The following is a 22218-nucleotide window of genomic DNA, read 5'->3' on the forward strand; positions in this document are numbered from 1 at the left end:
GAATGTCTGGAATTGGGCCTGGCATATAGTTGAGGCTCAATAAATATTGAATAAAGGTTAAATAAATAAGTGAGCAAATTATATGAAAGGATCCAGGGAGATTCAAAAGGTCTGAGTATCGGGTCTGGATGTCTTGAAGAAAGGCATAACATGGAATCAGATTAAGAGGTTTGGGGAGTTGGGGAGATCTGTTTTAGACATCTTGAGTTTGAGGTGACTATTGTGCAGCTAAGTCCTACGGGCAGCTGGAAATGCATGTGAGGAATGGACACAAAAAAAGCCACAACCATAGTGGTTGTTCCAATCCTAGTAAGGAACTGGGCTTTGACCACGAAAAAGAATGAAAACTGGATTTTAAAATAAGCCTCCATTGGACATTTCTCATTTATATTTTTAAAACATCTACTGCTTAGAGGAGCTGTCGCCATGAAGGTTATAATTTGTATTAGGACACAGCAGAGGGTAAACAACCTCTTTGGGTACTGTTCTATCATTGCCTGAAAACCTGCGGGAGGCGGTGAAGGCACGCAGCCCAGCACCCAGAGTGTTGGGAGTGAAGGTAGGGCCGGTTATGCTGGGCGATCAGGCAGAACCGGGAAAGCAGATCTCCAGCAACGCAGTGGCGCTGTGTTAATCTTTTTATTTTTCTCTTTCTCTGTTCATCTCCCTCAATAAGTTCTTCATTTATCTTATCTCAACCTTTCTGCTTTTCTCTCTTCCTCTAGCTAAATCATATTTCTCATGCCTTATGTATCAACCTGATTATTTCTCTACTAACTTCTTTCATCTGGTCTTTTGAAAAGTTCCCCTCACTAGACTTCGTGGCTCATGCCTGTAATCCCAACACTTTGGGAGGCGGAGGCCGGAGAGTCGCTTGAGCCCAAGGGTTTGAGACCAGCCTGGGCAACAAAGTAAGACCCTATCTCTACAAATAAAATAAAATAAAATAAAATAATTAGCCAGGCATGGCGGCACAGGCATATAATCCCAGATACTCGGGAAGCTGAGGTAGGAGGCTCTGATCCCAGGAGTTGAGTTGCAGTGAACGGTGATCACACCACTGCACTTCGGCCTGGGTAACAGAGTGAGACCCTGTCTCCAAAAAAAATAAGAGAAGTACCCCATTCCATCTCACCATACCTATCCCCTCTCCCTTTGCTTTTTCAGGTACACTGCAGTGGTCATGCCTGTTCACTACCAGCATGGCACGGGACAGAACTCCTGTCGGCGCGTGGCCCTCATGATCACGGCCGTCTGGGTACTGGCCTTTGCTGTGTCCTGCCCTCTCCTGTTTGGCTTCAATACCACAGGTAATGATGATGGCTTCACTTCTAGCATCAGTACGATTCACAGCACACCTGAATGTCTGGCTGTGAGTTGTGCTCAGCCTTGAAATTTCTGACCCCGGGTCAGCATACTTTGCAATTAAAGGAGAATGCCAGAGAATGCAAAGCTTTGGCCTTTGTTTGTTATAAATAAAATATAAATAAAACCTCATCAATTATTGGCACAGGGGGTAAAGTTCTGCCCCAATTAATGAAAAGTCTGGCTCATCTTTATTTCAAAAAAATGTCATTGTATTCATTTGCAGAAACGTACCAGTTGAAAAAACCAAGATACATATTAATAATTCAGGCAAGTTCTGCTAATGAAAAGACAACAATTCATAACAGACCTACTATAAGAATTTTATAATGCAAAATAACACATTATAAAAGTCTTATAGTAGGATATATATTTCCAACTTTTTACTCAATAAGAATAATTTCTGATACTTTAGAACTAACCAGTATACTTTTGCAAATTGCTGGAGTGTGTATTTTCTATTTTTAATATAAAAATTCTGGATATGATGGTTGGCACATGGTACATCGATAGGATGGACAGATGGATGGATGGATGGATAGACGGATGAATAGATGGATAATGTATATACCTGAAATGCTCAGAATTTTAAGTGTAGGACACCAATACCTCAGATGAATCAGTGCCTTCCATGTTGGTACCATGTCCATCTTTTAGCCTCAGTAATTTTTTCTCTTTTTTTCTTTTTTTTGAGACCAAGTCTCATTCTGTTGCCCAGACTGAAGTGCAATGGCATGATCTCAGCTCACTGCAACCTCCACCTCCCGGGTTCAAGCACTTCTCCTGCCTCAGCCTCCCTGGTAGCTGGGATTATAGGGATCTGCCACCACCTCCAACTAATTTTTGTATTTTTGATAGAGACAGGGTTTCATCACGTTGGCCAGGCTGGTCTCAAACTCCTATCTCAAGTGATCGGCCCGCCTCAGCCTCCCAAAGTGCCGGATTACAAGTGTGAACCACTGCACTCAGTAATTTCATGTGTGAAATGAAAGATATTAACACACATAGTAACGTGATGGGTATTGACAATATACACTGAGTGCTAAGAGAAACCTGCTTGATTAGTGTTCCAGTGGTCATCTGGATTTCTTATTTTGTCCATTTGAATTGATTTCATTCAACGCCTATATGCCAGGTTTGTAAATTTCTATATGTATGTACTAGTCACATGGCCACATGCTTGTGTGTATGCAGATATTATGTCTAACATATTATGTATAAATACAGGCAAATCCTAACTTTAAGTAATCTTCCAAGTGTCATTTGCTGGACAATGACTTAGAAGTCAAAATACATTTAGGAAGATAGGCATAGGCTTTGGAGTCAGTAAAATCTAAGTCCAAACTCTAAACCAAAGTCCAGTTTTACTAGCTGTCTCTCCTAAACAAGTTACTTAACTTCTCTGAGTTCAGTTTCCTCACTGGTAAATGTGGGATAAAATTACAGTGGAGCATATACTTGAGCAAATTAAAATATGTGGACTCGATCTACATATTTAGTTAAGACATTTTTAATATTTATTTTTATATTTGACCTGCTACAAATAAGCCCAGCAACTTTATCTCTAAAATGATATTCCATAGGAACCCTGTACTATATGACACATTACTATATGTATCATACAACCTATTACTCTTCAGGGTTGTAATAAAACACGTATATCTTTATATGTGATTCAGATTTTCAAAGCAAATTTGGAGTCTATAATTTTCACTTTATTTACTGACTTTAGAATCTAAGCCTACATATAACTCCACTCTACCTTCTTCATAGAGATTTTTGCAATTAAATGAGGATTAAATGGGGATAACATATGTAAATATGCCAAGCACTTACTGCCTCCTCAAGGCCAGCTTGTCTCTCTGCCACAGTGAAGGGTAACTATTCAACTTATCAACAAATATTTGCCTGGTTAACCCAGGCTATTCCCAAAATATGGTGTTGTTATCTTTGCATTACTGTTTACCATTCATTACTTTGTTATTTTAGCTGAACAACACTTTATACATGCAAACACGTGTGCACATGGGCACACTGCGCAGCACAAAGCAATATCCCTTAATGTGGCTACGGAGGCTGACTCTGTGGCACTAAAATACCATATCTGGTGAATGCTAAATGTGCTTTATAGGTTAGTCTGATAGCTAAGTCACCTTCTGTAAGTTTGTTTCTATATGAAAATGTATTCTGCCAGGCGCGGTGGCTCAAGCCTGTAATCCCAGCACTTTGGGAGGCTGAGGTGGGTAGATCACGAGGTCAAGAGATCGAGACCATCCTGGTCAACGTGGTGAAACCCCGTCTCTACTAAAAATACAAAACATTAGCTGGGCATGGTGGCACGTGCCTGTAATCCCAGCTACTCAGGAGGCTGAGGCAGGAGAATTGCCTGAACCCAGGAGACAGAGGTTGCGGTGAGCCGAGATCGCACCATTGCACTCCAGCCTGGGTAACAAGAGTGAAACTCCATCTCAAAAAAAGAAAGAAAGAAAAAGAAAATGTATTCTTAGAATTTCTAGTGTGGGGAACTCACCACTGCTAGACTAGGCACTGTTTACCCCCTAGCCAACAGCAAATCCCCACCAGCATCTGCTGGGCTGGCTGTGGTTCCCCTGACTCACTCTTGGTGGAGGCGGTCTTCTTCACTCTCACAGACACACCACACTGGAAACAGTTGAAACAGTCTCAAAATCTGACATTAGACCATGTTCTCGGTGAATGTCGACATCCAGAGTGAGGAAGAAGGATGAACAACTCATTCCAGTGTTGTTGCCACCAGTGAGATCATTATTGTTCCAGAAACAAAATTCAGGAAAATTTTTTTCAAAAGGATTTTCAAATATAGGATTGAGAAGGCAGAAAAGGCCTGTGACTTAGCATGTGCGCTTTCACTTCTCTCTCGTCTCTCACAGCCTGTCTCCCTCTTTTACTTTTAAGTTTATTGCACTCTAGCAAGCCCTCCAATTATTCATATATAGTGTCAAAGTGTCAGGTTCCAATGTGAGGGCTCAGTAGATATTAGCTGGTGCTATAGTTGTTATTAGTTGTTGGAAAAGTTTAACTATACATCAAAATTTAACTATACATCTGCAGCTGTAAGAGTTTTGCTGATAGTTTTAGAGATCAGTCACCTCTTCCTTGAACAGTTAGGGGACTTAGTAAGCGAAACTCAGGCCCAGCCGTCCTCCTCTGCCTCAAGCCGACCTTCACTGTACAGCTTCATTATCTTGATAGATGTGGGTTCCTGCAGCAACTCTCTCATCTATAAGGAAGTTCCCAAGTTCATTTGAAAGCCCAATATAAAGGACTCCTCTCAGTCATTTTTTCTGCTCCTTCTGTGGAAAATCAAGGGGGAGACAGCAGGATCCTGCCAATAACACCTGATATTGGAAGCAGCTGGACTTTCACTAATAAGTGCAACACAAAAAAAGAACTTTCTGGCAGAGCTCTCCTTTTAATATCATGGGCTGCCACATGCAATTGTGAATTAAGAGAACATAAGACACAGAAAAGTTGAACTTCAGTCTCTTCCAACTTGGAGTTGCTCCTGATCTCAGATGAAAGGTCAATATGAGGCAGGGTCTTGGGTCAGAGAGTTCCTGGCCAGGATTGCCTTAACTTCCAGCAGAGGCCCAACAGTCTAGGCAAATACCACATCATCAACAGACCCTGATACAGCAGAGCACGGTGTGCTGGTGCTAAAGGAAACTCTGAAGATCCCTGAATGAGCAGCCCAATCTTTTCATTGCATAGATAAAACTAGTATTTAAATTCCTGCTAAATCAGAAAGCTATTGTGTTATTTTTAAAAATCTAGATTGAATAAGCAAAGAATGAATAAGCTGGTGATAAGGGTTCAAGAAACCTTTAAGGGAGGAGAAACTTAAAGTTAAGAAAACTCTATCAGCTGGCTTGATTTTCCTTTGAAAGAAGGAAATGGAGGAGGGCTATTTATTTGATTTCATCAATAGAACAACTCACCTAGTTTTCAGAGCACTGGAGCTAGGTTGGGGGAGGGGGAGCTTGGTTGCACAAAAAGTTGAAAGAATAATAGAAGCACAAAGTTAAAAGGATAATAGGCTCATCCTAAAATCAAATTCATTGGCACCGCATGTCTTTGGAATCAAGTTGGGGTCAAATCTGTCAGTGAGTTTGAAGTTCATGAATCTTTCAAGTAAACCTGCTCTGAGCCAAGCTGTTCACATCATTGTGGGGCTCAGTTTCCCAAGACAGCCTGCAAAAGCCTCTTAGATGCCTTCATATTTTTCACCCAGCACAGTGCTTTACACATAGTAGGTACTCCATAAAGGTTTGTTGAATGAGTAAATAGGTGACTCTTCATCATCATCCTTTCTTCCTGAAATGTTGACATTAATCGGGAGAAGCATCTCTAATCTCAGAGGAGCAGTGACCTCCCCTCCCCCCGGAAAGGCCTTCTCCATTATCCTCTGGTCAGTGAGTATGCATGTGTTTACATAAAATGCTCATTTGTACATTTTGCTCATTTTCATTTATTATTTTTGCATTTGCTTAATAACTATTGTGCTAACAAAACGACACTCCTGCAGTTAAATCATCAAAGCAAGGCACCTCATCTTCTGGGGAACTGTCAGCTTCTGAGGGGGGCCTTACTGTCTTCCTCACCTCTTTGGTATTCAGCAGAGAAGATTTCAGAACTGCTGCTGTGTGGTGCATCACTCTGCCCTGCCAACAGGACACACACACCCAGGGCCAGGCCTGCTGGGGGCTGGGGCAGGCCCCACTCATTGGCCACCCACCTCCAGTGTCACTCTGCCTGCAGTGGGGACATTCTGGAAGAGGCTGCAATGCTCGATCTAAGGAAGGGAAACAGTTTACTTAGGGGAGGAAGGAAGGGAATCTGCAGTGCAGATTCTGTGATTATATGTGAAAGCCTTCATTGACTAGGAACCCTGAAATAGCTATATGCCCTCTCAACTCTGTCTTTCAATATTTTTAATGGAGAAATAAATGCTTGCACATAAAACAGTCATAAGGTATCATGAGATACATACATATTTATATGTAAGTCTCCCTTCTACGCCAGATTACTAAATTCTCCCATCCCCTCAGAAACAAACATTAATATTGTTGCAAGATAATGTTTGCAACAAGTGTGCATGTCATATACATATATGTGTATGTACATGTATGTGTATTCATTTTTACACAAAGAGAAGCATATCATACCCCCTTCTGACCTTTGCTTTTAAAAGAGGTAGCTCATATATAAAATTTAGAGGTCAGCCTCCCGGAACCCAGAGGGGCAGGAAAAGGTAGAAAATTAGGTAAAAGAACCAACAGGGAATACCCAGGACACCAAGGATGGCAACAAGATGGGGAGTGCCACCCCGCTGGCCTCTTCTCACACACGAGACATGCGAGACGCCTTTTGATCATGGGCAGGATTTAAAACCATAGTCAGACGCTGACAACAGGACTGACTTCCGAGAAGGGGCAGATCACCGCCAACATGGCTCCCTAGAGATTCCAAAAGGCTACCCTCTGCCACTCATCCCTCTCCCAACTCCATCATCCCCTAATACCAGAAGATGCCAATTTGGTGAACTATGCCGAGCCTTATGAGCCATTTCCTAAGAGATGATGACACAGGCTTTGGTGAGACAACATGAAATTTACCTGAATTTTACTTCCCTTCAGAGAATCAGAGAATTTAGGAGTAGCTTGTAAAGATTCTAGTGGCAAAGTTGTCATTAAAATGCATCACTGACCACTTTTTTCATTTTTGTTATTAGCTATTATTCTTTTCCTTCTCTCAGAAATATTGTTTCCTGTAAGTTTCTCTCCAAATGATACCTTCCCTTTTCAGGTCAAAAAGCTCAGGGGAGAGAAATAATAAATAGCAATCATAAATAAATATTAATAATAGCTACCATTTATTCTCATTAATTCTCACAACTACTGTATAATACTTCTATACTTTTTCTTTACAGGTAATAAAACTGAGGCTTCACATATTTAAGAAACGTGCCCAGGATCACACAGTTAATATATAGTAGACCTGAATCTCACACGTAGGGCTGCCTGCCTTCCACCTCCCCCAGAAGACCAAGAAGCAGAATAAGGGGCTTACATGGCCACTGCCCTCTCCCCACCAGCTCACACCTGAGGCTTCATCTTCCAAGGCCAGATTTGGGGTTGGAGAATCCCCAGCGCTTTATGAAGATCGGCCAGGTGTACCAGCAGTTGTTGCTGACAGTGCCGGATGAAGCACAAACGTTCCACGTCACAATAGTAAAGGGGGATGGGAAGTTAAAATTACAGAAAGAACATTGGCTTGGGGACAAAACTGGCTGCAGGAACAGATTTTTCAGGTGCAGCCTTGGGCTACTTACTGAACCTCTCTGAGCTTTAGTCTGCTTATCTGAGAAGACAGACAGTAACGGCACCTGCCTCATGTAATGTTGCCGTAATTATTAGGTAGGATAAGGTGTACAAATCTCTTGGCTCATTGCCTGGCAAATATTGGTTTGCTTTTCTTTGCTTTTTCAAGATGGGGCAAGTTTCAGGCCCTATCTTGGGCCATGGAGGAATCTCAAAATCTGCTATGAAGAAGGCAAAGCTACAGGGACCTCCCAAGGAGAAGTGGCAGGAACATTTCAGGACATAAAGCACATTCTAAGCACTTCTAAATGCACATTCTTCATGTCACAATATCATTACCCGCCTTTTTCCCATCCCACCTCTGGCCAGTGCTGGGATTCCCTGAAAAATCAAATCCCTGTCTTATATTCAGCCACCACCTGCCCTCCATTCCAGATTCAGAATTGGAAAACTGGCATTCTCAGCAAACAAGGCTTCTTCCTTTCATTGCATTCCAGCAATTCTCAAATGCCTCCATACCAGCAGGCCCTTTTCGGGGGGCTGTAACTCTTCTGGGAGTCTCTGCCCTGTTGCCCTATAATGCTCTCTCCAGCCTCCCAGATTGCATGCATCTGTGTGACACTTATGACATCCTATGAAAGGGATCATCTGTCTATCTTGACTCTTTGCTCCCTTGAGAGCAGACATGGTGTCTCATTCATCATTGCAGGCTCCAGTGTCTGGTATACGATTGTTGGTAAATGTTCTTTTCTTTTCTTTTCTTTTCTTTTCTTTTCTTTTCTTTTCTTTTCTTTTCTTTTCTTTTCTTTTCTTTCTTTCTTTCTTTCCTTTCTTTCTTTCTTTCTCTCTCTCTCTTTCTCTTTCTTCTTTCTTTCTTCTTTCTTTCTTTCTTTTCCTTCCTTCCTTCCTTCTTTCTTTCTTTCTCTTTCTTTCTTTCCTTCTTTCTTTCTTTCTTTTTCTTTCTTTTTCTTTCTTTCTTTTCTCTCTCTCTCTCTCTTTCTCTCTTTCTCTCTTTCTCTCTTTCTTTCGATGAGTCTCTCTCTGACGCCCAGGCAGGAGCCCAGTGGTACGATCTCAGCTCACTGCAACCTCTATCTTCTGAAGTGATTCTCCTGCCTCAGTCTCTCAAGTAGCTGGGACCACAGGCGTGTGTCACCACGCCTGGCTAATTTTTGTATTTTTAGTAGAGACAGGGTTTCACCATGTTGGCCAGGATGGTCTTGGCCTCCTGACCTCATGATCCACCCACCTCGGCCTCCCAAAGTGCTGGGATTACAGGTGTGAGCCACCACACCCGGGTGGTCTGTAATTTTTTTAAGGCATAATAAGACTAGGACTTAAAAAAAAAAATGCCCTGTAAAATGAATGCTTTTTAAGAAATAATAGAAGTCACTTTTATTCCAACATGCTATCTTTATTAAAATATTTTCTTTTTAAGCAAACTGTGAGAAACACAAAGGCGAATTAGACCTTCTACCCTCAAGGACTTGACAGTGTAGGTGTCTGAGACTGCACCCTCCCCACCCACTGTGCACCACACATGACATGGGGCCACGTTTTATGCTCCCTACTGAGTTCTGATGCTTGCTAACTGCTTTATCTTCCCTCTTCTCATCCACAGGTGACCCCACTGTCTGCTCCATTTCCAACCCAGATTTTGTCATCTACTCTTCAGTAGTGTCCTTCTACCTGCCCTTTGGAGTGACTGTGCTTGTCTATGCCAGAATCTACGTGGTGTTGAAACAAAGGAGACGGAAACGGATCCTCACTCGACAGAACAGTCAGTGCATCAGTGTCAGGCCTGGCTTCCCCCAACAAGTAAGCACCCTGGATGGGGTAGAGGGAAGACAACACCCAATCTGCTGACCTTCCAGCCTTGTGTCCAGCAGTGCACGATTTTGCCGTTTACCTACATTAGAGACACAAATCTGACACCCACTTTGGAATCTGCTAATACTGGCTGTGCTTTGAAGGTAGGAAATCCAATCTCAAGAGAACATTGACAGTTGTCTCTAGAGCCTACCTTACCTGGCAAGATGATCAGATAGCACCTGGGCTTGTTCTGCTTCCCTTCAAAGTGTTTCATTTTTCCCAAATGGGGAACAGTTCAGATGTCCTACAGGGTTTGATGTTTAAGTGCAGCAGTTGGTAACTTGCACTACTGGTGGGTTCCCAGAACTGACTTTGTCCAAATCATTCATCCCAAGAATCACTGGGGCCCATCAAAACCTTTTTTCCTTACTGGATCTGCCCCTGTGCCAAGGAACTAACCAGCTTGTGGGATAGGATGCTAATAAAGCATTTTATTGGATCTTTCCAGGCTCTGAAAAGAAGTCATTGCCTCTGCAATGATCTTCCAATTGCTAGGGCTTTAAATTCCACTTACCCTAGTGCCTGGCACATAGTAGTTTTCCATGATGTGCTTGAAGCATGAATGAATATATATTGATCACTTGAAATCTACTAGGGAAGGGACAGTGGTTAACATTAAACAGCCTTCATGGAGCTTAGAATCTAGACAAGCAAATAAAGCACCCCTCCACTAAAAGTTAATGAACAGCCCAGAGCTGAATGGGATGTTTGCCAAATGTGAGGGGAAGACAATTAAGCAGTCAGTTATGAAGTGCTATGGAGGTTATAGAAGAGAAAAACCAATATGCTCAGTGATATGGTTTGGCTGTGTCCCCACCCAAATCTCATCTTGAATTGTAGCTCCCAATTCCCACATGTTATGGGAGGGACCCAGTGGGAGGTAATTGAATGATGGGAGTGTGTCTTTCCTGTGCTGTTCTCATGATAGTGAATAAGTCTCATGAGGTCTGATAATTTTATGAGGGAGAGTTTCCCTGCACAAATTTTCTCTTGTCTGCTGCCATGTAAGACATGCATTTCACCTTCCACCATGATTGTGAGGCCTCCCCAGCCACGTGGAACTGTGAATCCATTAAACCTCTTTTTCTTTATAAATTACTCAGTTTCAGGTATGTCTTTTATAAGCAGTATGAAAACAGAGTAATACACTCAGAAAAGGGCTCCATAGACAGAGTAAGGATTGAGTTTCATCTTGAAGGCAGATCCAATTTGAGTGTCTAGGTTAATATTTGATGACCTAGAATCTTTCTTTCTTTCTTTCTTTTTTGAGACAGAATCTCACTCTGTCACTCAAACTGGAGTACAGTGGCACAATCTCAGCTCACTGCAGCTTCTGCCTCCTGGGTTCTAGAGATTGTCATGCCTTAGCCTCCTGAGTAGCTGGGAGTACAGGTGTCCACCAACACACTCAACTAATTTTTATTAGAGATGGGGTTTTGACACATTGGCTAGGCTGGTCTCTAACTCCTGGCCTCAAATGATCTGCCCACCTCAACCTCTCAAACTGCTGGGATTATAGGCTTAAGCCACCATGCCTTGCCTGATGACATAGATAATCTTTGATGACCTTTTAAGGTCTTTGATGATGTCAAAAGTATGAATGAAGGTCAGACTCTTAAGTTGAAGTCCCAAGGCTGGAGTAAAACAAGCCTATTAATCCTCATGAAAGAGGTGATCAAGACCCAAGGCTGAGGATATGAAAATATTACATTCAAATATGATTGTGTCACATGGCTACATATGGCATGGCTTGACCCACAACTGCCTGTTCCTCCTTCAACCCACCCTAGTCTTCTTGTCTGCAGCTGCACCCCATTCAGCAGTGTTCAGTCAGGGCCCGATTTCTATCAGATGCCACAGGAAAAATGGTAAATGGGCCATGTCTTTGATCACAGAAAAAGAATAGGAGAACTTTTCCCACAATACTGGCTTATCTTGATTCTACTCTCACCCCAGAAGGAGATCTTGCCTTGATTCTTACACATATATCTTTAAGATAAGGCCTGAAATTCTGCCTAATTTAAGCTGCAGACTAGAATTCATCAGATGATATTCAGAAAGCATATGACTATTGGGCTTGACCTTAGTGACTGGAGCCAATGACTCTTCCACAATGCCATCCAAGGCCACCTGCATTAGAGGTAAGAGACATCAAGGAAACACACATTGGCAGAGCAAAAACCAGGCATAGAAATGAGAATTTCAAGTACCATATTTACCACTGAATGTGGGAAAAACCAAGACAATTTCATGGTTACCATGAGCCTTGTTTTTCCAGTTCAAGCCAGCCCTCCCTCACCCAGCTAGCAGAGTGCAGAATGGAGTCTGGAGGTGTTAAATATAAGAACAGTATTCCTTTCTATGAATTCCACATTAGAAATAAAACTTCAAAAATTTGTAATAATAAAGGGTCTGAGCTTTGTTCAATCTTAGTATAGTTAACCACTTTTTACCCAGCCTGCTGTAGCAAATAGAGATAAGTGCTTTAAATGATAATAGCTATGCAGTTCAAACTTCCCTGTGGTTGATCCAAGGTCTGAGGAGGCTTCAAGGTCAAAAGGGGGAAAAATATTGAACACAAGAGGGAGATCGGAGATTCAAGTGGCTGGCATTTCCAGCAGTGTGGAGAATTAGATTCTGTTCTGCCATCTGGGAATGGAGGGCTCTGCTAGCCAGACCCATAGGAATCCAGCGTTTCCTCCTGTCAGTCATGGAAGTAGTGATGAGGGTTTGCAGACAGAGCTGAAAAGTACACTTACCAATGTATAATCTTGGAAAAATCATTTTTCTCCTATAGGACTGAATTTCCATATCTGTACAATGGAAACAGGGTATACTAGATCAATGTTTTCAAATCTGAGATTTTTTTTTTTTTTGAGACAGAGTCTCACTCTGTTCCCCAGGCTGGAGTACAGTGGTGTGATCATGGCTCACTGCAGCCTTGAACTCTTGGGCTCAAGCAATCCTCTCATCTCATCCACTACACCTAGCTAAATATGAGATTTCATAGGCAATCCCAGTAATTTGTTTTCTATCCCCTAGTTTTAGAAATAATGCATTAGAATCAAATGTTGTCACTCTAAGAAGATCAGTAGGTGCCAGTTTAATTATAAATTTAATCTTCGTTGTAAATAAAACAAAATATGCTTATTTTAATTATTAGACAATTCCGTCAAAATAAAAGCCAAGACGGGGCGCAGTGGCTCACGCCTGTAATCCCAGCACTGTGGGAGGCCGAGGCGGATGGATCACGAGGTCAAGAGATCGAGACCATCCTGGTCAACATGGTGAAACCCTGTCTCTACTAAAACTACAAAAAATTAGCTGGGCATGGTGGTGCGTGCCTGTAATCCCAGCTACTCAAGAGGCTGAGGCAGGAGAATTGCCTGAACCCAGGAGGCGGAGGTTGTAGTGAGCCGAGATCGCGCCATTGCACTCCAGCCTGGGTAACATGAGTGAAACTCTGTCTCATAAATAAATAAATAAATAAAAACAAAAGCCAAGACATTTTAATATATATTCTCTTAACTTGAAGTCATGTTAAGTGAAATAAGCCAGACATAGAAAGACAAATACCACATGTTCTCAATCATATATGGGAGCTAAAAAAGTGGGTAATGTGACAATAGGGAGTAGATTCATGGTTACCAGAGGCTAGGAAGGAGATGGGGAAGGGGGCAAGGAAGAGAGGTAGACACATAGGTACAAATATACAAGGAACAAATTCTAGCATCTAATTGCACAGTAGGGTGACTATACTTAACAGCAGTTTATTGTGTATTTCAGAATGCCTAGAAGAAAAGATTTGAAATGTTCCCAACACAAAGAAATGATCATTATTTGAAGTGATGACTAGCCTGATTTGATAATTTCACATTGTGTGCATGTATCAAAATATTGCATTTACCCCATAAATATGTACTATTATTATATATGAATTTAAAATCTTAAAGAAAAAAATGTGTATTATTCTAGAATTCCTAAGAATACCTCTGAGGAGCACAGTTTTTTTAAAAAACCCTAGGCCAAGCATGGTGGCTCATCCTTGTAATCCTAGCACTTTGGGAGGCTGAGGTGGGCAGATCACTTGAGGTCAGGAGTTCGAGATCAGCCTAGCCAAAATAGTGAAACCCCATATGTACTAAAAATACAAAAATTAGCTGGGCATGGTGGTGAGCGTCTGTAATCCCAGCTACTCAGGAGGCTAAGGCAGGAAAATTGCCTGAACCTGGGAGGCAGAGATTGCAATGTGCCGAGATCATGTCACTGCACTGCAGTCTAGGTGACAGAGCGAGACTCTGTCTCAAAAAAAAAACCTAAATTGGCTGGGTGTTGTGGCTCACACCTGTAATCCCAACCCTTCGGGAGGCCAAGACAGCAGGATCACTTGAGCCCAGGAGTTCAAGACCAGTCTAGCCAACATAGAGAGACAGCTAAAAATAAATAAATAAATAACACTAAATCATCCTGAAGACCGCTTGCATTCATTCATTCATTCTGAGTATGTACAATGTGCCACCTCTGTGTGTCTAGAAGACTGCTTCCTTGAATTAAGAAAACTAAAGTGAGGGGCTTTGGTTCCTGACACTGACTAACTTATGTAGAAAACAAAGTTACTTGGAAAGCTGTCAGGTGGCTCACAGGCTCAATGAGAAGGCTGGAAAACAGCTTCAGAAAGATTCTATTCATGCCTAAGAAATAATCTGGTTTGAAGACCTAGGACACTGGGCATTGAATGTCATCACTACTAATGGAGTTCTGAAGTCTCCCTGCTTCACAAGTTCCAGGTGTGAATCTGCAGTTGACTGGGCTTGGTGCATGTGCCTGAGCTCTAGCTGCATGGGGATGGAGGTGTGAAGTGAGTATCTGGCTTTTATGGCATCAGTAATGGAAGGTGGGGAGTTGAGTTCTGCCTCCTGTTCAGGACTGACACAAGGGTCTGATTCTTCAAACATGAAAAGAAGTTCATGTTAGGGACACACACATCTCCCTCTCCCTACCAGAAAAATTCACATATTTCAGTTTTCCATTCTCAGAAGCTACTCATCCCAAACCCATTTTCTCCCTATTTCTTTTCTGTTTTACAAATGAAGCTCAGAGATACTAAATTAACTTGCCTAAAGATACATCTACTAAGTAAGAAAGCTGAGAAAAAAAAATCCTGGTTTTTTTTTTTTTTAACTTTCTATTATGGAATTTTTCAAAAATAAAAAAGCAGAAAGACAAATATAACAAGCCCCATAGTCGCCATCAGGCAGTCTTAGTCGTGATCAACTTGTGGCCAATCTTATTTCATCTATAATCCAACCTACATTCACACATCCACACTGGATTGCTGTGAAGCAAATCCTAAACACCATACTATTTCGACCCAAAATATTTCTACAAGATCCTCTAAAGAAGACAAACTGTAACCACAATACCACATCACGTTAAAAAATTAATAATAGTTCTCTAATATCATTAAATATCCAATCGATGTTCAGATTTCCCCAATTGTCTTGTAAATTTTATTTACAGTTGGTTTGTTTAAATCAAAATTCAAATAAGGCACATATTTTGCAACTGGTAAGTACTGTCATGTTGTTGTTAAAATTTATTTGTTGAAAAAATGAGTCATTTGTCTGGTGGAGTTTCCCACACTCCACATTTTGGGGCTTATATCATAGTGGTGTCTCTTAATGTGTTTCTGTGTATCACCAGGTCATTCTAACTCAAAAAGGCCAGACTACAATTCTATGCTACCCTGCTCAAAGGGTTGTTGTGATTATCAAATGTTCTATATGTGGTGGGTGCTGATTTATTTATTTATTTAATTGTTTATTTTACTTTAAGTTCTGGGATATATGTGCTGAAAGTGAAGGTTTGTTACACAGGTATACATGTGCCATGCTGGTTTGCTGAACCTATCAACCTATCATCTAGGTTTTAAGCTCCGCATGCATTAGGTGTTTGTCCTAATGCTATCCCTCCCCTTGCCCCCTACTCCCTGACAGTCACCAGTGTGTGATGCTCCCCTCCCTGTGTCCATGTGTTCTCATTGTTCAGCTCCCACTTATGAGTGAGAACATGTGGTGTTTGGTTTTCTGTCCTGTATTAGTTTGCTGAGGATGATGGTTTCCAACTTCATCCATGTCCCTGCAAAGGACATGAACTCATTCTCTTTTATGGCTGCATAGTATTCCTTGGTGTATATGTGCCACATTTTCTTTATCCAGTCTATCACTGATGGGCATTTGGGTTGGTTCCAAGTCTTTGCTATTGTACATAGTGCTGCAATAAATATACATGCACATGTATCTTTATAGTAGAATGATTTATAATTCTCTGGGTATATACCCAGTAATGGGATTGCTGGGTCAAATGGTATTTCTGGTTCTAGATCTTTGAGAAATCACCACATTGTCTTCCACAATGGTTGAACTAATTTACACTCCCCCCAACGGTGTAAAAGTGTTCCTATTTCTCCACATCCTCACCAGCAGGATGTTTCCAGTCTGTTGTTTACAGACTTTTTAATGATCGCCATTCTAACTGGTGTGAGATGTTATCTCATTGTGGTTTGGATTTGCATTTCTCTAATGACCAGTGATGATGAGCTTTTTTTCATATGTTTGTTGGCTGCATAAATGTCTTCTTTTGAGAAATGTCTGTTCATATCCTTCACCTACTTTTTGATGGGACTGGTTTTTTTCTTGTAAATTTGTTTAAGTTCCTCATAGATTCTGGATATTAGACCTTTGTCAGATGGATAGATTGCAAAAATTTTCTCCCATTCTGTAGGTTGCCTGTTCACTCTGATGATATGATGGGTGCTTTTTATTTGTAAAGTCTAAAGCAAATTTTATTTTCCTTAACTTCCCATGGTCCTACCACTCCCTCAGATGTTCCCTTTGTAGGTTTCCCACAATTATGTTCCCCTCTTCTTTGAATTCTCTTGCCCTTTCAGGAACATTCAGAAGATAAACGATATTTCCAGAAATGTCAGGATCCCCTCTTGTCGCACCTGCAGACCCTCTCTCCTGACCGGGCACATCTGGAGCTGAAGCGCTATTACAGCATCTGCCAAGACACTGCCTTGGGTGGACCAGGCTTCCAAGAAAGAGGAGAAGAGTTGAAAAGAGAGGAGAGGACTCAAAACTCCCTGAGTCCCACCATAGCGCCCAAGCTCAGCTTAGAGGTTCGAAAACTCAGCAATGGCAGATTATCAACATCTTTGAAGCTGGGACCCTTGCAACCTCGGGGAGTGCCACTTCGGGAGAAGAAGGCAACCCAGATGGTGGCCATTGTGCTTGGTAAGTTTGAGTTGACTTGCATTGGGTTGGACTGGGTTAGGTTGTGTTAAGTTAAGTGGAGCTGGCAGAAGATGCTAAGGTAGCCACATTTGACAGAAATTGGAAATTCAATGACAGTAATATTTATCAAATGTTTACCGTATAATTGAAAAGTATTTGTGTATAAATACTAACTCTGGTGGAAATTCAGAAGACCTAGGCTGAAATTTATGAAGCTGAACAAGCCATTTAACTAAGCTGTATTTTGCTGTCCGCTATATGGAGCTATAACACATAAATCAAACAACAAATAAGATATTGATGCAATAAAACTATCTGGCACATATTAGATATTTAATAAATTCTGAATTATTTTTAAATATTAATATTAAATAATTTTAAATATTTAAATTTTAATTTAAAAATTAAAATTATTTTAAATAATTTTAAATATTTTAAAAATAGGAATGCAAAACACTATTGTGATATGGTATGATAAAATCTAGATTATTTTAAATACAGAGTAAAAAAGACTAGAAAGAAATCGCCGAGATACCAAAAGTGATTAGCTTTAAGTGGTGGGTGCTTATTCCTTTTATTCTCTACTTCTCTGTGTTTACCAAGCTTTTCATAATGCACACAATCAAAGATGTTTGATTTTCGGTTTTTTTTTTTTGAGACATGGTCTGACTCTGTCGCCTAGGCTGGAGTGCAGTAGCACAAAATCACTGCAGCCTTGAACTCCTAGGCTCAAGCAATCCTCCTGCCCGAGCCTCCCAAGTAGCTAGAATTATAGCTGTGTGCCCCCAAGGCCAGCTAATTTTTAAATTTTTATTTGTTTTTTGTAGTGACAGGGTCTCATTATGTTGCCCAAGGTGGTCTCAAACTCATGGCATCAAGCAATCCTCCCATCTCAACCTCCCAAAGCACTGGCATTATAGGCATGAGCCACCACACCATGCCAGAATCTGGGCTAATTTTTATAGTAATAAAATATAAACTTTATTTATTAAGTTTTTGAGATACAGTCTCACTTTGTCACTCAGGCTGAAGGGCAATGGCATGATCTCGGCTCACTGCAACCTCTGCCTCCCAGGTTCAAACAATTCTCCTGCTTTAGCAGCCTCTCAAGTAGCTGGGATTACAGGCATGCACCACCACGCCCAGCTAATTTTTGTATTTTTAGTAGAGACAGGGTTTCACCATGTTGGTCAGGCTGGTCTTGAACTCCTGACCTCAGGTGACCCACCCACCCTGGCCTCCCAAAGCGCTGGAATTACAGGCATGAGCCACCGTGACCGGCCTGAACTTTATTTAAATAAAGAAATTAAAAATTAATAAATCATAGGTATGCTATAAAGTTAGTGAAGGCAGTTCATCCTGTTCAGTGTCACTGACAATCCCAACTCTCTCCTATATCAGGGACTTTACTAGAATTCCTAGCTGTAATCTCCTCAACAGCAGGAACTGTGTCAGTGCCATCTTTAAGGTCTTCATCCCTATCAGTGCCTAGGATCATGTCTTGCATGGGTAGACATTAAATAAATGTCTGAATTGAATTGAAAAGGAAAATAAAGATTAGTAAAGAACTACCTAGTGACCACACTAGAAAATTGATTTAGTAACAAAGGCCAAAGTGAATCAAAGGCATTAGCATGCAGTTTTCTCACCTAAAAAAAGTCTGGCTAATCACACCTACTTCATAAGGTTGTTATAAAAAAAAGTAAGCGTGTATGTAAAACTTCCAGCTTAGTGGCTGGCATTAAGTAGACAACTGTAAGTCGTTCTCATGTTATAACAAAAGGGGTAAGCAAATCCCTTACCCAGTTTCTCTCTTCTTTGGCAACTTAGGGGCCTTCATTGTCTGCTGGCTGCCCTTCTTCTTGACCCATATTCTCAATACCCACTGCCAGACATGCCACGTGTCCCCAGAGCTTTACAGTGCCACCACATGGCTGGGCTATGTGAATAGCGCCCTCAACCCCGTGATCTATACCACCTTCAATATCGAGTTCCGGAAAGCCTTCCTCAAGATCCTGTCTTGCTGAGGAAGCAGAGGAGGGAACACTCCTTGTGCCTATGTCTAGCTGCCAGGCTGTTGGCCCACTCCGAAAGACTGTTCAGTGTCCTCCGGCCTGTGGTAGGAAGAAGATTCCTGGAACCAGGATGTCCCTGCTTGTCAGGTATAACCAAATGTGTCCTCCAAAACAGAACATTTTACCTCCCCAGCTAAAATCTGACTTCATTCCGACAATCTTCAAATGATTGGGGAGCCCCCGAGTGATAAACAATAATTCAGAAAGAAGCTGATAAATCGTGGCTCACACAAAATTGTCGTTGGAGGCATGATTCATTACACTAAAGGAAAAATGAACAGATCTCATCATTCTCAACTTGCAGGGATCCTTGAAACCAGCCAGTAAACCACATAGAACAGCCAGTCTGTCTTCCTTCAAACCTCTAATTAACTGTCAGGCTAACCTTGTACTTTCACGGGCCCATTCCTCTTGGTCATTTCTTTCCTTCACTGTACCTGGAAATAGGAATGGCAAGGCCAATGCTTCTACCTCTGTAGAATCTGACGGGCTACATTCAGTGAGGTGAATTTCTCACCCCAAGAGAAACACTGTCCCACATTGGGACGGGGACTTCATTTCAAACTTTGCTACCCTTATATTTTAGCTTTAGCTGAGAAGGCATTTTGATTCCATTCCTGTACTCTCTCAAGGCAATCTCAGAGTCTCAATTTCCAGAGCCATTCAAGATGGGGATATTATTGGAAGATGGGACAACACATCCCATTGTAGTTTCACTGTTGAACCTTATGGTTCAGAACATTCCTTAGATATGCGTTTTATATCACCACCAAATTTTCCTACCCAGAACATCTTCATTTCTCCTTAACAGGGACCCAATGTAGTGGACCACATCATGACATCTTGGGCAACAGTGGACCACATATACAACGGTGGTCTCATAAGATAATAACGGAGCTGAAGAATTCCTATCACTTAATGTCATAGCTGTTGCAACATCATAGCTCGATGCATTACTTACATGTTTGTGGTGATGCTTGTATAAACAAATCATGCTGACAGTCATATAAAAGTATACAATCGTGTACATTACATAATACTTAATATTAATAATAATAAATGACTACGTTACTGGTTTATGTATTTACTATACTAAACTTTTCACCATTATTTTAGAGTGTACTTCTACTTATTTTTAAAAAGTTACTTATAAAACAGCCTCAGGCAGGTCCTTCAGGAGGTATTCCAGAAGAAGGCACTGTTATAGGAGATGACAGTTCCCTGTGTGTTATTGCCCCGGAAGACCTAGTGGGACAAGGTGTGGAGGTGGGAGACAGGGACACTGATGATTCTGACCCTGTTTAGGACTAAGCTAATGTGTGTGTTTATGTCTTAATTTTTAACAAAGTAGTTTGAAAAGCAAAACTAATTTTGAAAATAGAAAACATATATAGAGTAAGTATATAAGGAAAGAAAATGTTCTTGTCCAGCTATCCAGTGTGTTTGTGTTTTAAGCTAAATGTTATTACAAAAGAGTCAAAAACGTCAAAAAAAAACTTTTTAAGTTTATAAGGTAAAAAAGGGGCAGTAAGCCAAGATTAATTTATGATTGAAGAAAAAAAATTTTTTTAATAAATTTAGTGTAGCCCGAGTGTACTGTGTTGATAAAGTCACATCCCAGGACTTCCCCTCCAAGCACCACTCCACTCACTGACTCACCCAGTCTTACAGCTCAACTCAGCTGCCAGTCCACAAGCTCCATTTATGATGAGTCCTATATAAGTGCACCGTTTTCTGTCTTTTGTATCGTATTTTTACTCTATCTTTTCTACGTAAGTTATACAAATACTCCCCATCGTGTTACAATTGCCTAAGTGCACTTAGGCTATATGGTATAGTCTATTGCTCCTAGGCTACAAACCCAGACAGCATGTAACTGTACTGAATATTGTAGGCAATTGTAACACAGTTACTGGGGCTATATGATCTAGGTTTGTGTAAGTTCATTCTATGATGGTTATACAACAATGAGATCACCTAATGATTCATTTCTCAGAACGTATCCCTGTAGTTAAACAACGTGTGACTGTGTTTTCAGACCCTGACACTCACCAAGCAGTATGTGCAGAGTGCACAAAGACTTTTCCAAGGATTCCAAGGCCTCCCTTGCCCCACCTGTATTCCTCGTACCCTTAAATATATAATAAGGAAATATATACACTCCCGGTGAGCTGGTTACCTATTACTCTAAATGCTTTTGATGTCAGCATTTTATTTTTTTCCAAGTTGGAGTTTCACTCCTATTGCCCAGGCTGGAGTGCAATGGCGCAATCTCGGCTCACTGCAACCACCACCTCCTGGGTTCAAGCAATACTCCTGCCTCAGCCTCCCAAGTAGCTGGGATTACAGGCGCCCACCACCACACCCAGCTAAATTTTTTTGTATTTTTAGTGGAGACAGGGTTTCATCATGTTGGCCAGGCTGGTCTCGAACTCCTGACTTCATGTGATCTACCCGCCTTGGCCTCCCAAAGTGCTGGGATTATAGGCATAAGCCACCGCACCCAGCCAATTTTTGTATTTTTAATAGAGATGGGATTTTGCCATGTTGGCCAGGCTGGTCTCGAACTCCTGACTTCATGTGATCTACCCGCCTTGGCCTCCCAAAGTGCTGGGATTACAGATTTGAGCCACTGTGCCCAGCCAATGCCACCATTTTAAAAATTCCTATAATAACATATATATTATTACTCCTATAATAATGTTTATATTGTAACTTGGTGGGAAAATTCTGTCTGCCCATTAGTTCTTCTGTCTTGTGCCACCCAGTTCATCCAGGTTTATGGTGCAAGCTAAGCTGAGCCTGGAGACAATAAAAATCTGCAAAAGTAAAAATAGATGATTTCCAGGTTTTTCCGTGCCAAATGAACAGAAAATGGATGAGATGGTGGAGTAAAATATCATAGAATTCCATGTCAAAACCAGAGTCCTAAAGGCAGAAACATAAACAACAGACTGGGCATAGTGGTTTATGCCTGTAATCCCAGCACTTTGGGAGGCCAAGGCAGGAGGATTGCTTGAGCCTAGGAGTTTGAGACCAGCCTGGGCAAGATGGCAAGATGCAATCTCTACAAAAAAAATAAATAAATTAGCTGGGCATGGTGGCATCCACCTGTGGTCCTAGCTACTTGGAAGGCTGAGGCAGGAGCCTTGAATCTAGTAGATCAAGACTACAGTGACCCATGATTGCACAACTGCACTCTGGCCTGAACAACAGAGTAAGATCCTGTCTCAATTAAAAATAAAAAAGGTA

General features: G+C 41.3%; 1 protein-coding gene across 1 annotated transcript; it reads left to right on the top strand.

Annotated features, from left to right (window-relative positions):
* Positions 1-1112: 1112 nt before the first annotated feature.
* Positions 1113-20308, top strand: LOC108317405 (D(3) dopamine receptor; the record flags this gene model as incomplete). Its single annotated transcript, XM_017547837.2, has 4 exons — positions 1113-1310; positions 9346-9542; positions 16609-16891; positions 18722-20308. Coding segments are annotated over 4 exons (875 nt in total), but the record flags the coding sequence as incomplete, so codon positions are not given.
* Positions 20309-22218: the final 1910 nt, after the last annotated feature.

The sequence above is a fragment of the Cebus imitator genome, unplaced genomic scaffold, assembly GCF_001604975.1.
Source record: "Cebus imitator isolate Cc_AM_T3 unplaced genomic scaffold, Cebus_imitator-1.0 Scaffold201, whole genome shotgun sequence".
Taxonomy (NCBI): Eukaryota; Metazoa; Chordata; class Mammalia; order Primates; family Cebidae; genus Cebus; species Cebus imitator.